General features: G+C 39.9%; 2 protein-coding genes across 5 annotated transcripts in view; one reads left to right on the top strand and one right to left on the bottom strand.

Moving 5' to 3' along the window:
• The first annotated feature begins 1327 nt into the window (after positions 1–1327).
• LOC144054951 (Fc receptor-like protein 2) lies at positions 1328–7804 on the top strand. Of its 3 annotated transcripts, XM_077570413.1 has the most exons (10): positions 1328–1434; positions 2210–2557; positions 3609–3848; positions 4648–4914; positions 4988–5248; positions 5812–6072; positions 6151–6256; positions 6751–6775; positions 6888–7075; positions 7612–7804. In XM_077570413.1, the coding sequence occupies exons 1-9, from the start codon at positions 1374–1376 to the stop codon at positions 7068–7070; spliced, it is 1752 nt and encodes a 583-aa protein (XP_077426539.1). In that variant the 5' UTR covers positions 1328–1373; the 3' UTR covers positions 7071–7075; positions 7612–7804. The 3 variants fall into 3 exon arrangements, with proteins under 3 accessions (XP_077426539.1, XP_077426540.1, XP_077426538.1); XM_077570414.1 differs by having other exon boundaries at positions 6151–6232; positions 6888–7804; XM_077570412.1 differs by having other exon boundaries at positions 6888–7804.
• A 998-nt stretch (positions 7805–8802) lies between these two features.
• Positions 8803–15765, bottom strand: part of LOC144054950 (venom factor-like) — a 29612-nt gene continuing 22649 nt past the window's right edge. For both annotated transcript variants that reach the window (XM_077570410.1, XM_077570411.1), the window contains exons 31-45: positions 15626–15733; positions 15306–15465; positions 14182–14342; positions 13895–14050; positions 12424–12483; positions 12267–12357; positions 11978–12029; positions 11621–11708; positions 11401–11490; positions 11216–11321; positions 10867–10956; positions 10705–10788; positions 9542–9622; positions 9312–9459; positions 8803–9076 (exon numbers count right to left, since the gene is read on the bottom strand). In XM_077570410.1, the coding sequence (XP_077426536.1) occupies positions 8935–9076; positions 9312–9459; positions 9542–9622; positions 10705–10788; positions 10867–10956; positions 11216–11321; positions 11401–11490; positions 11621–11708; positions 11978–12029; positions 12267–12357; positions 12424–12483; positions 13895–14050; positions 14182–14342; positions 15306–15465; positions 15626–15733 (1617 nt within the window). In that variant the 3' untranslated portion in view covers positions 8803–8934. The remainder of the gene's footprint in view (positions 9077–9311; positions 9460–9541; positions 9623–10704; positions 10789–10866; positions 10957–11215; positions 11322–11400; positions 11491–11620; positions 11709–11977; positions 12030–12266; positions 12358–12423; positions 12484–13894; positions 14051–14181; positions 14343–15305; positions 15466–15625; positions 15734–15765) is intronic.

Raw genomic sequence — 15765 nt, 5'->3', positions numbered from 1 at the left:
ATGGGCGGGAACAAACAACGAGCCGCGTGACGTGCGGGAAAAGACAAACATACAATGCACCCACACAGACAGAGGGAAGACAGCAGACTAAATACACTAACACTAATGACGCAACAAGACACACCTGGGCAAGACACAAGTGGCTGAGGGCACTGATTGGATGACACGAGGAAGGGCAGGATCACGATTAACAAGACAAGGAAAACACACAAGGAAAACAGAAACTAAACATGACAAAAACTAAACATGACAATGTCACAACACGTTAAAATGCTAAATACTTTCGGATTGGCATGTGGTAACATTTGTGATTCATAGAACCTCTCATTTTCCAAATACATACAGTATATCACAAAAGATTATTATTATTATATATATGTTTTTTACTAACCTGTACCTTCTGTTGAGTAGCTCGTCGTTAGCACCCAATCAGATGCGCCCAACGCTGCCACTGACTTGTTTGAATGTGTGCGAAGCGTCAGTTGAAAAGATGTCACGTGAGGTCAATTTATTGGCTGTAATTTACGTGTCAACAAATAAAAATAAAAATTCTGACATTGCTATGTTAACATGATCCTTTAGGGGAAGTAAATTCATTGACTTCTCTGTTGCTCGTATTATCGGCACATAGTTAGCTTGCTAGCTCGCTAGCCAGATAGATGCTAGCTTGAAAGATGGCTAGTGTTAATGCTGTGTGTTGTCATTACTGTGTCAAATGATGGAAATAACTCAATGAGCCTCAGCCATTAGAGGGCTGTCAAGTGGAAGTCAAGTCAAAACTTTTTTTTCAAAACATTTTGGCATATGTCTGTCCAAATGCGGACAGACCATTCATTATCCTTTCACGTGTTGTTAGCTTATTCTGGTTTGACAAACACAACAAATCTACATAACACAACAACAATTGTGATAACACTTTACTGAGGTACGCAGAAAATTCTTCAATTGAATCTTAGACTTTATATTTACAATGCATTGCTTACAAAGGTGTAATCGGGATCGAATCCAAATCAAAGCACTTTTGGACAAAAACGGAACAAATCAGACAGCATTTGTCCGACATGTAACATGTGCAATTGACTCTTAGGTTCTACATTCACATTTCTTCCAGAATAGTGAATATGTAGATCCAAAAGTGGATTTTGCGTTAAACAAAAAGTAATGTCGACAGTCGGCGGGAGGTTCGGAGAAAGCAAAAGTGAGACACATTTGTGTAACTCAATACTGTTAGTTTTTTTGTTTTCGAACTGAGTGAAGTCATGCATGTCAATGAGGGAAAGAGGAAGAAGGTCAGCTCTCACTCTCTTCATTCTCACACGCTGAGACGACGACGGCGACGAGAGGCGAGCATCAAATTCACATGAGCAGCAAATATGAGCTGGACCGCGCAAAAGGGAATCGTCATATTTGTCATCTTGCTCTTCATCGCACAAGGTACGACATCGCTTACATTTTGCTCACAGAAACTTTGGAGTCTGAATGTATTCAAATGCTTATTTTCTACATGTTCTTGTTATTATTGTCTACCTGATGAACCACAACACCTTTTGCCCTTGGCATTAAAAAAAAAAAAGGAGAGTTGAATTTCGCTAGGGCGACGAAGCAACTGACATTTTGACAAACTTTTGAAGTGACGAACAAATTCACATTCAGTTTTGTGATTTTTGATACTAGCAGGTTGCTTCACTTCCTGCCACAGAAAACATCTCGATCGTATTCGGGGGGGGGGGTTGCAACAGAGAGCGAGCTCCATCAAGGTTTTTGTCCCCATTTCAGTGTTGAAAGGTTCAAGGTTCATTTACAATGCTCCCAAATGTATCATTTGGATCAGAACAAGGTTTGTCAACCACACAACAAATCTTGACAACGTTTGACGGAGATATAGCGTGTTCAATGCGTGTTTACGTGTACATTGCTTCCAAAAGTGTAATCTGGACCAGATCTTTTGACGTTTGAAAGATATTGCATACTATACATAATATATATATTATATATATATATAAATACATAATATTTAAATGTTGCATAGTTTTATTTTAAAAAGATGGAATTATTCTACAAAATGTCATGATTATATATAATAATGGGGGGGGGGGGGTAAACTTCAGTAGATTACCCAACCCCCCACCGAGTAATCGATGGATTACAAATTAAAAGGCCATAATACTCAAAGAGTAAATTTGCATATCATTTTGGAAATGTGTTTCAGGGTTGGCGACGCATGGCTGGGGAGGGACTTGCACTCCTCGAACCAGCATCTGCAGCCTGAGAGGAAGCACAGTGCAGCTCAACTGCTCCTTCAAGTACCCAGCAACAAGAAACAGCAATGTTAAGACTTTGTGGTTCGCCAAATGGCCCATTTATTACCACACTAAAGATTTGAGTTCGGACCCTGAGTACTATGGTCGCCAAAACTCTTACTGTGAAAAAAACAAAAACTGGTGCAGTTTGACAATCAGCCAACTGAGAGAAAGCGACGCCAAAATTTACAGTTTCAGATTCATAACGAATGACGACAAGTACACTGTCCTGCCTGGAATCGATCTACAAGTCACTGGTATGAGTTCTCACTAAAAGCGTCTTTCAAAGCCCTTCCAACCACATCTGTTTTATTTTTAAATTATGAAAACAACAACGTTATAGTCATTATAATCCCTTGGTCTTGTGTGGGGGTGGGCTCAGAAACCTAATACAATTTATTCCACGAAGAAAATCATATTTTGAGGACAAAATCCAATTTTTTTTTTTTGGGAGGTAAAAATATAACTTTTTTAAAATTTAATAATTGCTATTATCCAAGTTTTATTTTTCCCTTAAAATCTTTTAGTTAAAAAAAATGTCCAATATAAAAAAACTGTTGCATAACATTTAAAAAATACATTAATAAATTCTTTTCAATATTGTATTTTTCAAGAAAATATATTTTTAAGAGGAACTAAATCATATATTTCCTATAATTATGGTATCATACAAAAAATGTATTTTGTTTTTATTCAAATTAATTTAACAGGAATTATTTAAAATATATATATATATATATATATTAGTAAAGAGAAAAAAGTGGAAGAAAGAACGAAAGAAGAAACCTCGTGTAAATACAAAAGTCAATATGGAGGTCGTCATATTTTGTTGCATCAGGCCTGTGAGCCGCTGACGCCACCAAACTTTCAACACATTCCTCCATTGTGATGCCTTTATGTGAGAAATGGAACTTTTTTTTTCTTTGACTGCCAAAAACGTTAAATAACGTTTAGTAAAATCCTATGGAGGAGTGCCAAAGACGTTAAAAGACGTTTGTTTCAAAACAGAGGTGAAACTAACCATTTTCTATTGTGTATTACTGAAAAACGGAATAAGGTAGAAACAAACTTTTTTTTCTGATGAAAGATGAGAGTCCAATCTTTTTTTGGTAGTATGTGTGTTTCCATAGTCCAAACACATAATTTTCTATGGACCTTGAAAGATCAGTCAAAATGCTTAAAATCGGCTGGCACCCACGGCATCCCTTTTCTGAAAACGTCTGGCAGTCAAAGAGTTAAATCTCCAGACCTAAACCCTATAGAGCATGCATTTCCTGGACCCACCTGTTTGTTTTCTCTTGCCTCCAGCTGTGCACATAGAGGTGATCACTGTGGAGGCGAACGATTATTACACAGACGCTCGCCTATCGTGTCACACGACCTGCAGTCCGCCAGCTCCTTGGACTTTGTGCTTGAAGAAGAACGGACAACGAGTAGGCAACTGTGCACCTTCAGAAACAACCAAGCAGATCACGATCCGTTTAAAACCTGGCGAATACGTCAACTGTGCCGTGAAAGAATATCCCCTCGGCATCTCTCCTTTCCTGTGTGAGTTTATTTTTCGAATAAGCGCTGTTCTTTAAAGCGGCCCACCAAGCATTTACATGATCACGAGTCACATAGTTTCTTTTGTTGACTTCATGTAGCCAATTGACACCAAAAGTGATTAATTAAAGCACATTTCTATTTTATTTATTTGACTCAATAAATAATTAATTGCAAACAATAAAATGTTAAAGAAGAAATAAATAATTTAAAATTTGAAATATTTTAAATAATCAGCTTTTAAAATCATTTTAATTTATTTACATTAATTATGGCAATGAAAAATAGTCAAATATATTTTACTCTATTTTATCTCCATTTCAAAAAAAGAAAGTAATTTTAAATAGTTGGTTAATTTTTTTTAATTATAAATAATTTATAGAAAATAGTAATATAATTATTATCGTACTTTTACAACTCCAATTTAAGATTTGTTTAGTTTTTTTTAAATAATTGGTTAATTTATTTACTGTAATTAATACAATAAAATTTTTTAAATAATAAATTTTACATCCATATTTTATATCCATATCCGTATTTTTCCAACTACTTGCTCAATGTTTTTATTATAAATAGCACAACAACAAATAGTAAACTAAACTATTTACATAATAACTTACTGATCACTTCGGACGTTGTAGTCCGCTTGCATCGGGGCCCAGTGAGGGCAGTGACCCCGCCTTGATGGGGTTGTGCTGAAAAGTCATTACTGCCGCCTGCAGAACTGGAGTTGAACAGCATCCACGCGCGTGGCCTTGGTGGAGGTTAACTCTCTCCTCCATCTTCTTACCTCCTTGTCCAGATGCTCTGAAGGTTCCCATGGTGTCGCCGAGTGACCCAGTTGAGGTCTTGGAGGGTCATCCACTGAACCTGACCTGCAGAACTGACACTCCAACATCATACCGGTGGTTTAAGAAGACCAGAAACTCGGATCGAAAAGAGTACCTTTCAGAAGGACCACAGCTGGTCTTCAGCGCCATCCATTCTTCAGACTCGGCAGAATATTTTTGTCGCGTGAAGAACGAGCTGGGGGAGAAGACTTCGGAATCCTTCGAGGTCGATGTGAAATGTGAGTACAGTACTGTACTAGTTTGGGACTTAAATGAGCACCTCACCGACAAGGCCAACGTTGTGTTCCTCAGATGCTCCAAAGTTCTTTCATTTGTGGGCGAGTCCATCAAATGTCATCGACGAGGGCCAGCCAGTGACTCTGAATTGCCGCAGTAACGCTAACCCAACAGCTAGCTACACGTTGTACAAGGACAACCGACCTGTGTACAAGAAACCAGAAGGGCTTTTCCGTTTCAACTCCATCCGCCCACAAGATGCCGGAAGCTTCTATTGCACGGCCCACAATCAATATGGAGTCGTCAACTCTTCAACTGTGGTCATTGACGTCCGGTGTAAGTCCCAAAGTCAATATGGAGGTCCAGACTGGCCCAAGTCTTTCTCCAGACTTAAACCTGATTGAGTGTGCATTTTGACCAAAGTCCAAAAGGAGGGATGGAATGTTCAAATGAACATGTAAAACTTTATGACTTACATTAAAAGTGATCTTTTTTTGTTACATTAAAACATTTCCACTCCATCTAACGTCTATAGCTATTACATGTTTTTTACAGTGTGGTACGGAAGAGGATTAGGGCCAGTGAAGAGAGAGAGAAAAAAAAGTTTGGCAGGATTCTGACTCTCTGCAGAAATTGCCCTTTTGTCTATTTCAATCTTTTTTTTTTTGTTTTTAAATGTTATGTAAAATGTTAAAAAACATGATGTTGATTATGGAAAAAAACTTGTTTTCCAAATTCATATTTTTTTCTCATTAAAATGCTAAAAAATATAAACAAAATGTTAAAGGTAAATTAGATATGTTTAAAAAAAAAAAAGGAAAAAGGTTCAATTACTTCATAGTTGTATTGTATTTTTTTGTTATGTTAGAAATGAGGAAATCTAATCTAATCTCCCCTAGATGGTCCTCGGCTTCCGGAGGTCTCATCGAGACCGTCCGATGAAATCAGCGTGGGCTCTTTGGTCACCCTGACATGTAGCAGCGATGCTAACCCCAGCGCTAGCTACACTTGGTACAAGGACCAGGAGGAGTCTCCCATATCCACAGCGGCCGTCTACAACATCAGCGACTACCAAGCGCAGCACGATGGCGAGTATCGCTGCAAAGCCCTCAACATAAAAGGGTGGAGGAACGCGACGCTGCGGCTCCACGCCAAGGCCAGTAAGTCATCATGGTCACGGCTCCACGATGGGTCCCGCCACGGTTCCGTCCAGCTGCTTTAACGTTTTGCTTCCTCAGGTCCATTGAAGGCAACGTTGGTGGGTGGCATCACGGCCGGCGTGCTGCTCGTCCTGCTTCTCGCCACTGTTCTGCTGCTCAGGTCATTTTATTATTATTATTTTTGGTAGGTAAATTAAGCTTTTAAATTGTAAAAAAAAAAAAAGTTATCAAAAAAAAAAAAATTTATTTAAATGTTGCAAATATAAATTAAAAACAAAACATTTTAAAAGTGTTCAAGGTCCCGTAGTACATTTAAAAAATATTAACAATCTTCGTAATAATAATAGTAATACATTTCATTCATAGAGCGCTTTTCTAAAGACACTTTACAGTTGGAATAAGTACACAATAAACAAAATATACAGATACATAGATCATTTTTCCTGGTGTGGCAGCCTAGTGCATCGGTATCATTATGATACAAATGTAAAAAATGTATAATTTTTTTTTACAATATTAAAAATGAAAAAAAAAATTATTAAAATTTTGCATAAAAAAAAAAAGATGTTTATGTTTAAAATTGTAAAAAAAATAAATGACAAAAATGCTACACATTTTTTTTATGTTAAAATGGGCAAAGGTCTTCATTTCATTTGTTTTTTTTTTATGTTCGTTTAGGAAGAAATTGGCATCAAAAGCTCAGGTGAGACAACAACTTTCAAGTTGTTACAATGTTACAAAACTGCCAAATAGTTTTGAAAGTGTAACATATAAATACAAATGACAATTGTAAAAATGATCCAAAACGTCATCAGCCAAACGCGAATGCAAACCACGGCGGGGATCCTCCGGACGAGCTGGTGTACTCGGCGGTGGCTTTCAACAAAAACGCGCCCATCTACTCCAACGTCGCCAACGCCGCGAGGCACCCGGACGAGGATCAGGACGATGCAGTGGAGTACGCCACCGTCAAATGCAGCAGCCATGCCTCGGGATGACTTCTGTATGCATCATTTCTCTTATTTTAGCCACTTCAATTATTCCTATGGGCGTCTTAAAATCCATCCATGTCTACCATGATGGGACGAAATCCAACAGGAAGTCAGCTATTTTGGTTTGAAGCAGCCATTTTGGGCCAATTCTCTTTTAATGGTGAGCCTGGGAAAGATTGGGGAGGGGGATCATTTTTGGGGTGAGAAAAAAAAAAATCGGCCCTAAGCAACAGTTTCATTGGTCAAAAATGAAATCCAGTGGAGATGTTTGTCGTGACAGGATGCACAAAAACATCTCAAAGACCCGTGCCCAATGTTAACCAGAAAGTCCTCCATTTTGGATCCCAAGCAGGCAAATTCTCTCAATAGTGTCGCTTGGAAAGTTAGTTTTAAAAAAAAATTGCGTGGATGTCTATTCTAGCAAGACGCACCAAAATAGTCTCAGGTGCCTGATTTGAATTTGGACATCACCTTTTTCACTGTATGGACGTACGGCTTTGGTCCTGTTGTCGTTACTAAACAATCTCTTTGGCATGTCCATCCACAGGCTCAAACCTCAAGAGGACGCCCCGTGCACAAAAATCGAATCTGACCTCAGGCACGGGAAACCTGACATACGTGGGATAGCCAAAAAGATATATATGGAAATTATATATAACAAATATGTATACATTTTTGTCTTTTGGAGAAGAAAAAATTATACTGCCCAAAAATACAGACATTATTAACTTTATGGGAGGGGGGGGGTGGGTGGGGGGACCTAAGGAAAATTGTCATTTTAATAGACAAAAATATTCATGTAATAATTTTTACAGCAGATTGTGGTAAGGTGACTTTTTTTTCTTCTTCTTCTTCTTTTAACTCATTTGCTCCCCAAAACGTATAAATATGTTCTATATGTTTTAAGTGTCCCAAAGACATATTTATACGTTTTTATTTTGTATTTTTAATGCTAGAGCATACAGAAGGCTTTGACGCTGCCACTTAAAGGCAAAGAACGGTTGAAGAAATGGTAATTATTAGAAAAACGGCCAGCAGGTGGCAGGAGAGTATAAGAGATCAATCAGGGCCATGTTGCAAAAAAGCTTTTTTCCCCCAGTGTTTTTAACAGATTTCTGAATAATGATGAAATTTAGCTATATTCTAACGCTAATTGCTGTAAAACGGAAACAGATAGAAATATACTTGTTTTTCCTGATGAAAGAAGAGACTCTAATCTTTCTTTTGGTAGTCTCCATGTTTTTATAGCAATTGAACACAATATTCTGTGGGCCTTGCAAAATCAGTGAAAATCCAGTCAAACAGCCGGGAGCGAAGGGGATTGCTTCTGTGAAAATGGCTGGGAGTGAATGAGTTAAAGAGCTTGACTTATTTTTACGTGTATGGCAAATGTATACTGGATTTTTTATATTAGTGCTTCACTTTTCTTTTACATTTAAATGTCAGTTAAAAAATGTTGATAAAAGCATGGCCTGTACAGCGAATAAATGTTTGGTGATGGCATCAGTAGGGAACCTGGAACAGACTACTTCCATATCCATTTTTTTTTTTTTAAAGACAATGAAGTGATGAAAAATGTCAGAAAAAGCCTACGAGAACATCTGAACTTTAACCAGATTCCAATTTATCATGAGTTCACCAGTTTGTAACCATTAGGGGTGTGTAGACTTTTCAGATCCACTGTACATGTGTATATGTAATAACGTTTCTTAATATGATTATATGATGACCATGCCAGTATTCTTGGAGGCTTTTATTAAAAAGGATGTGCATAAATCATCACATTCTACTTCCTTTTTTAAACACTCGCGCTTCTTAACAGGAAATGAAACATTCTCGTTGGCGCCATTCATACAGAAGAGAACACGCCTCACAAGCGGCAGGCGTTGAGCGACAGTTCTGTGGCGGCGGCCTCCAGGTTGGCGCATTTTTCCCGCAGGATTCCGCCGGCGCAGTCGTCGGTCGACGGCCAGCGTTCCACCCACGTGCCCGTCCCCAACGTGTACGTGACCCTGACGACAACACATCACAGATGGCGCAAGCACGACAGACACTTACGTTACTCCTTCTCTAATGGAGATCGTCAGGTGGGAGTGATGTCTGCCATCTAGTGGTGAATGCTTGTTATTGCAACTTCAAACTGATCATGCGTGGTAGGGGGAAGTTTTTTTATTTGATTTTTTTATAATGTTGCCCATCCCGTATTTCAGTCGGTGTAGCTGGATTTGTGAACGTCAAAGCGCATACCTGTTATTGTCCGTGTCCGCGTTCCACTGGTCGTCCTTGGGTCCGATGATGAGGTATTGGGAGCCCACCTTCAAGTCCAGCCCCTCTCTGCAGCCCCCGTGGGACACGAACATCCTGGTCTGACCGACTTGCACTCCTGCCTCCACGCCTGTTAGGATTGTTTCACACCTTTCTTGAATGGGGGTTCTCCTAAACGCCCCCCCCCCCCCAAAAAAAAAAGAAGCACTCACCCAATTTGATGACTCGTGTGATCTCCATCTCGTACTTGTCGTAGTAACTCTGTTGGATGCTCAAAACTTTCACCTGGAAAACTAAAAAAAGAAGAGGGAAAATTGCATAAAACAAGAATGTTCGAATTAGGGGTTAATAGGATTAGGTGTATTTAGGATTAGGTTTAAGAGAGGTTTGGGGTTATGTTAGGAGGGTTGAAGGGTTATGGGTTAGAGCAAGGGTCAGCAACCTTTCCTGTCAAAAGAGCCACTTAGACCAAATAAAAATGCAAAAATGTGTCTATATATAATAAATAAACACATGTAAATATTAAGGGTCCACCACAAGACAAAAATGTGGCAGCAGCATCCAATATGTACACTTGTGCATTTTTCTTCTACCTGTCGTCTTCCGAGCTTGGATTTTTGTTTTGCGGGTGATTTTTCAAACTTTTAAGACTTTTCTGCCTTTCTGTCAAATTTCTGACATTTATGTAAATTTTATAGACATACAGTATAACGGTCATTTTCTGCATCTCTTCTTTATTTTTCGACATTTCATGGCTATTTTTCTGCCTTTTTTGCTATCAATTTTCTGACATTTTGGGCAATTTTGTGGACATTTTATGGTACTTTTCAGGATTTCTTCTATTGTTTGAATGTTTTTTTTTCTACTTTTTATTTTATTTTAAATACTGTACATGTTCTGTTTTTTGTTTTTGGCAATTCCAAAGATATTTTATGTTAATTTTCTGCCCTTCTTTTGTTTTGGACATTAATTCCTTTTTGAACATTTATTTTCTGCCTTTTTTATTTTTGGCAATTTCATTGACATTTTAGGGTAATTTTTTAAAACAATTTTTTGATCTACCTTTCTCTTTTTCTGACAAAATTTGGACTGACATTTTTTAAATATTATTCATTTTCATCCAAATCATTAATTAATTTAAATAGTATTTTCTCAAAAAACAAAACCAAAACTATAGATATTGCTAAAAAAAATTGTGTGTGAGATTTATACGACAGGGACCAAAGAGCGACATGTAGCTCCAGAGCCGCTGGTTGCAGAACCCTGGGTTAGAGGTTGGTTTTGGGTTTAAGGGGTTAGGTAAGGTTGCCTTCTCTAGAACGACGACACCAGGGTGGACAAGGTGGGAAAGTGGTTTTTGGGGTCTAAAAAGTACCGTGGTGCAGAGAGTTGCAGGCAAAGGTCTCTCTCTCCTTGGCACCGAAGCTCTCACTGTCAGCTTTGGGGACGCAGCAGTCGCCTGTGGACGTGAGTCGACCAAAGGGTTTGCCTACGATTAGCGTGTCCATTTATGTTGGTTGGCTTGTTTTGCGTTTACCCTGCGTGCAGCGGCAGACGTTTTCCTTGCAGATGTGCGTAAGATCCCCCTTTTCCTGAGGCGGCGTGTAGGTCTTACTGCAGCGGTGGTCTAATGACAACAAAAAATTTCAATTTTTGCTATCACCAAATCAACGTACTGAAAAAAAAAAAAAAAAAAAAAAAAACTAGCATTATGCTAACATCAAATGCAAATCGCCATTGACATGCTAAAGAGATTATAGTGCTGTAGTATTTTTTTTCTCAGTATTTTATGGCCAGGTTGCATTGCATCATTAGGGTGTACCTAATAAAGTGACTAATGAGTGCATCTGCAGTATAATGTAGACGTAGAAGAGAAAGAGCAGTACCAGTGTTGTAGTACTCGTACACGGTGACCGAGGAGGGCTGCAGGAGGCCAACTTTGAAGTTCTGCTGGAGTCGGAAGGCCAGGATATCAGGTTCCTTGTGGGACACCTGAGCAAGAGAGGAACAAACGAACCAGCTGAGTCAGCAGAACCGGGTCAGAGTGCCCGGTTGCGGTTCTGGCAATGACCTTGAACAAGTGGATGATGAGGGAGCCCCTGTCGCTGAGGTTGTCCACCATCTTGAAGTTGTTGATGTAGCGGTCCACCGAATTGGACAGCTGAACACACACAATGTAACATTATTATCAACAATAAAAAATAAAAATTTGTGTGAACCCTCAGGGACACAAATGGGCAGTATAGATAGACCCATGAGGGGATAATGAAATTAGAAAATAATATATGTACCAGCTCCAGGTCCGAGTTTTCGGGGGTAAAACCCGTCGGCAGGCTGATGTCCAGCACCACCATCCTAACGTCGCTTGGTCCTAACGCCCTGCAAATACATTTCATCATGTAGTGGCATTTATTGAGTCAGGAGTTCATTTAGCACACAATTAATTGGGTTACCTATTAGGAGTAATATAAAAACACCATGCATGGGGAGGGATGGATGGATGGATGGATAGATAGATAGATAGATACGTATTTAGTTTGTCAGTGTTGTTAGCATGGTTGCTTCCCTGATTAGCTTGGATTTGAAGCTGCTGGCACCTTCCAACCAATCAGGAGAGACTCGGTGGCTAGGGTGGGCGGGGCTCTCACCTGACTTTGATGGTCATCAGGTAAGACTTCTCCACATCTGCGGTAGGCTTTTCTGTAGCGGTTAAAAAAACGACAACAACAAACAATTAATGTTGTTTTGGGTGGACCACAAAATCTGCCCAGCAACATGTGATATGAGCAGCGAAAAGAAAACGAGTGATTCTGTTGTGTCCATTTCAAAAATACAAGTGACTAAAAAAAATAACAACCACACACGTAAAACGAATTAAAATCAAAAAGATTGTGCTGCGCTGTGATTCGTCAGAGTGCCTTCAGGAATGCGACTCACCGCTGGATTCCTCAATGTCAACGCTGACCTCAAAGTGTTGGCAGGGTGTCATTTCGTCCACCTCATGCAGCTGGTTGTAATATGTCACCACCTGGAGTCACCACACACAAGTCAGTCGACTCTTTGGCGGCGGCGGCCATTTTGGCGCCCGTCTTACCTCCAATATTCCCTGACCGCTGCCTGTGGCCTCCACGGTCAAGTCCAAATCAGCTGGAAGCTGCACAGAAGAAGACAGAACAAAGAAAGCATGGTGGTTAAATAACACTAGAAGCTAAGATTGAAGCTAACATTGGTACTCATTAGTTCTGTTAGCGGTACAGCTAACTGCAGAAGCTAACACGGAAAGCCCATGTCGAAAGCTAACTTCGGAATCTGATGTGACATTGGAAGTCATCTCCGGAAGCTAACATTGTAAGCTAACTTAAGAATCTTACGTTGGAAGGTAACATTGAAGGCAACAATAGAAGCTAACGTTGGTCTTCCTTAACTTTAACATTGGAGGTAATGGTAGGAGCTAAAATCCGAATCTGACATTGGAAGGTACCACTGAAAGCAACATAAGAAAAACAAAGGAGCTAATATGTCATAAGCGAATGTTGACCTTTCTTTGCTTTAAGGCTTTTAAGGGCTATTGAAAGTAACTTTAAAAGCTAATGCCGGAACTTTCTTTGAGAGCTAACATTAGCGGTAACGTTGGATGCTAATATTGCAAGCTATTACCTGAAGCTAACATTTTAAATTAACATTAACTCTATAGATGTCAAAAATTAATTTCAATTTCAATTCGTTTGGCATTTTTTCCCCACTTTTGTTAGTATGAAAACCTAGAAAAAAATATTGTAGACTTAGAACAGCTATATAAAATTTGTGATTAATTTTGAATCAACTAGTGAAATCATGTGATAAATTACGGAAAAAATGACACCCCTAATTTTTAATAATCTTTTTTTTTAAGGAAAAAAATAAAATATTATTAAAAATTAGGGGCATCAGGCGATTACATTTTTTAATCATAATTAATCCCATGACTTCACCAGTTAACTCTTGATTAATCACAAATTTTATATCTGTTCTAAATGTACAATAAAACAAATGTCTAGGTTTTCATACTCTTGTTAACAAAAGTGGGAAAAAATGTTAAACTAATAGAAATAGTCCAAATGAATTTTTGACGTCTATAGCCGTCAATGGCAGTGAATGAGTTAAAGTTAACTTTGGAGGCTAACAACAGAATCCAATGTTAGAAAGTAACATTGGCAACACTGTGAGCTAATGTTAATGCTAAGATTGAACGCTTACATTGGATGCTAAATAGAGGCATTGTAATAAAACTGGAAGAAATGTTGGAAGCTCATGTTGGAAGCTAACCTCAGAAGCTAACGTTGGTTCTCCTTATCGCTAAAATTAGAGGTACCGTTGGAAGCTCACATTATAAGCTAACAGAGTTATCGTTAGAGTTAATGTTAGAAGCTAACTTTGGAGTCTACCTAAAAGCGGACATGGAAAGCAATAATGAATGCTGCCGTTGAAAGCTAATGTTGGAAGCTAATCCTCGTTTGTTTCACATTAGAGGTAACTTTAAAGATCTGAAGTTTTGTCCCGTCCTGCCGTGTGCATGTGTTTCTCACCCGGGACGATTGGGCGGCGTATGCGGTCCTGGCATTGAAGTGGTATCGGATGTCACGGCGGCCCGTGAGCTTGACGTCCACGTTCAGTGAGAGCTCGCTAGCGGCCCGAGACTTCATCAGGTACTCGGACAGAGCCTGCAGCACCACCATGGTGGACTGATACCACCATCAAAAGAACAACAACGTCAAAGAGAAGAAAAAGTAGAATGCAGAAATTCCCTAGAGAAGAAATAGACAAGCAAGCGTTCACACTGGCATGCACACCTATGTGAAGAAGTAAGCAGTACCTGAGTAGAACCGTAGCCTCCGCCTATCCTGCGCTGGCTGTTGATCCACTGGAAAGCCTTCCCAGCCTCCTGCATGCGATCCATCTTGACGAGGGTCAGCAAGGCGTACCCGGTCGCCTCCAGTGAGAACAGATGGTTGTGAGCGTCTGGCCAGCGGCTGCCTACAGTGGGCCAAATTAGGACATCATTTTAATCACCTGTCACCAGCATTTGGAACCCTAACCCTGGCTTGAAACCACAATTTAACCCTATCTACGAACACTACTGTGAAAAACTTACATTATCTTGAAACCCTAATCCCGGTTTGAGACACGTCACCTTCCCTGAAACCTAAATTTGGACTTTTAACCCTTATTTGAAACCCCAACCCAGATTTAAAAGCCTGATTTGAAGCCCTAACCCTGGCTTCTAACCGGAATTTGAAACCCTACCCAAACGTTCATTTGAAAACCCAAGCCCTGATTTAAAACACTCATTTGAAGCCCTACTTTGAAACCCTTGTGCAGTCTTGAAACCTTACTTTAAAATCCCAATCCTGGCAAGAAATCTCAAATTTAAAACCAAAGCCCTTGTTTGAAACCCTAACCCTTACTTGAAACTACTGTATTTTCAAACCCAAACCCTGGCTACAAATCCCAACTTGAACCATTCCCCTGGCTTGAAACCCTAATTTCAAACCCTAACACCCTAGTTTGAACCACTACTGCAGGATTGAGAGCCTACTTTGAAACACTAATGCAGGCTCGAATCTCTACATTTAAACCGTAATCCAATTTGAAACCCCAACTCCGTCTTGAAACCATAACCCTGTCTTGAAAGCCTAATCCTGGGCCTAACCCTAATTTGAGTCTGGAATTTAAACTTGCTTGTCCTCACCACAAAAAGCACAACTACAACTTATACTTAAAAAAAATGTTGTGACTTTCAGCTTGTCTCATTTGATTTGTTTGGCATAGTTTTTACGTTGGATGCCCTTCCTGACACAACCCGCCCATTAAAAAAAAAAAAAAGTGGGGTTAAGACCAGCTGCAGCATCTGGTAAAAATCTTCTAGCCTAATGCTAACATATGATACAAAACGCCATAGAAACCCTAATAGAGATTAGCATTAATGTAATGACGTACCATCGGGGGATGCTGCGAGGAGCTGTCGGGTGGGGTCGTAGGCGGCGGGGCCTTTTCCGGTCAAAGCGAGCGCGTAGGAGGCGATGGCCACCGTGTACGGCCTCCTGCCCGACGTTTCCAGCGCCTTCCTCAGGAACGCCAACGTGCTATCGATAGCCTCCTGTAGGGGGCACACACGAGCTCAGACCAGCCTTTGACCTACATTAGCGCTAAGGCTAAGGCTATTCACAAGTTAGCGGCATTGGACTTTGGTGTGAATTTTCAGACTGAAATTAAAACACATTTAATAGTTCTGCCTGCCACTGATGCTAATGACTCACCTCCAGGTTTTCCTGGCTGCACTGTATTCCCGCCTGCTTGGCCTCTGCCAGGGCGATGAGGACGAACGCCGTCAGCGTGACCTCGGGGTCGTCGCCGCGCATGCCGCCCTAGACGCACAAACGATAACCCCAACCCTGGC

The sequence above is a fragment of the Vanacampus margaritifer genome, chromosome 7, assembly GCF_051991255.1.
Source record: "Vanacampus margaritifer isolate UIUO_Vmar chromosome 7, RoL_Vmar_1.0, whole genome shotgun sequence".
In the NCBI taxonomy this organism is placed as follows: Eukaryota; Metazoa; Chordata; class Actinopteri; order Syngnathiformes; family Syngnathidae; genus Vanacampus; species Vanacampus margaritifer.
Note: the sequence above shows the minus strand (reverse complement) of the source record. Positions and strands in the feature narration are given on the sequence as shown.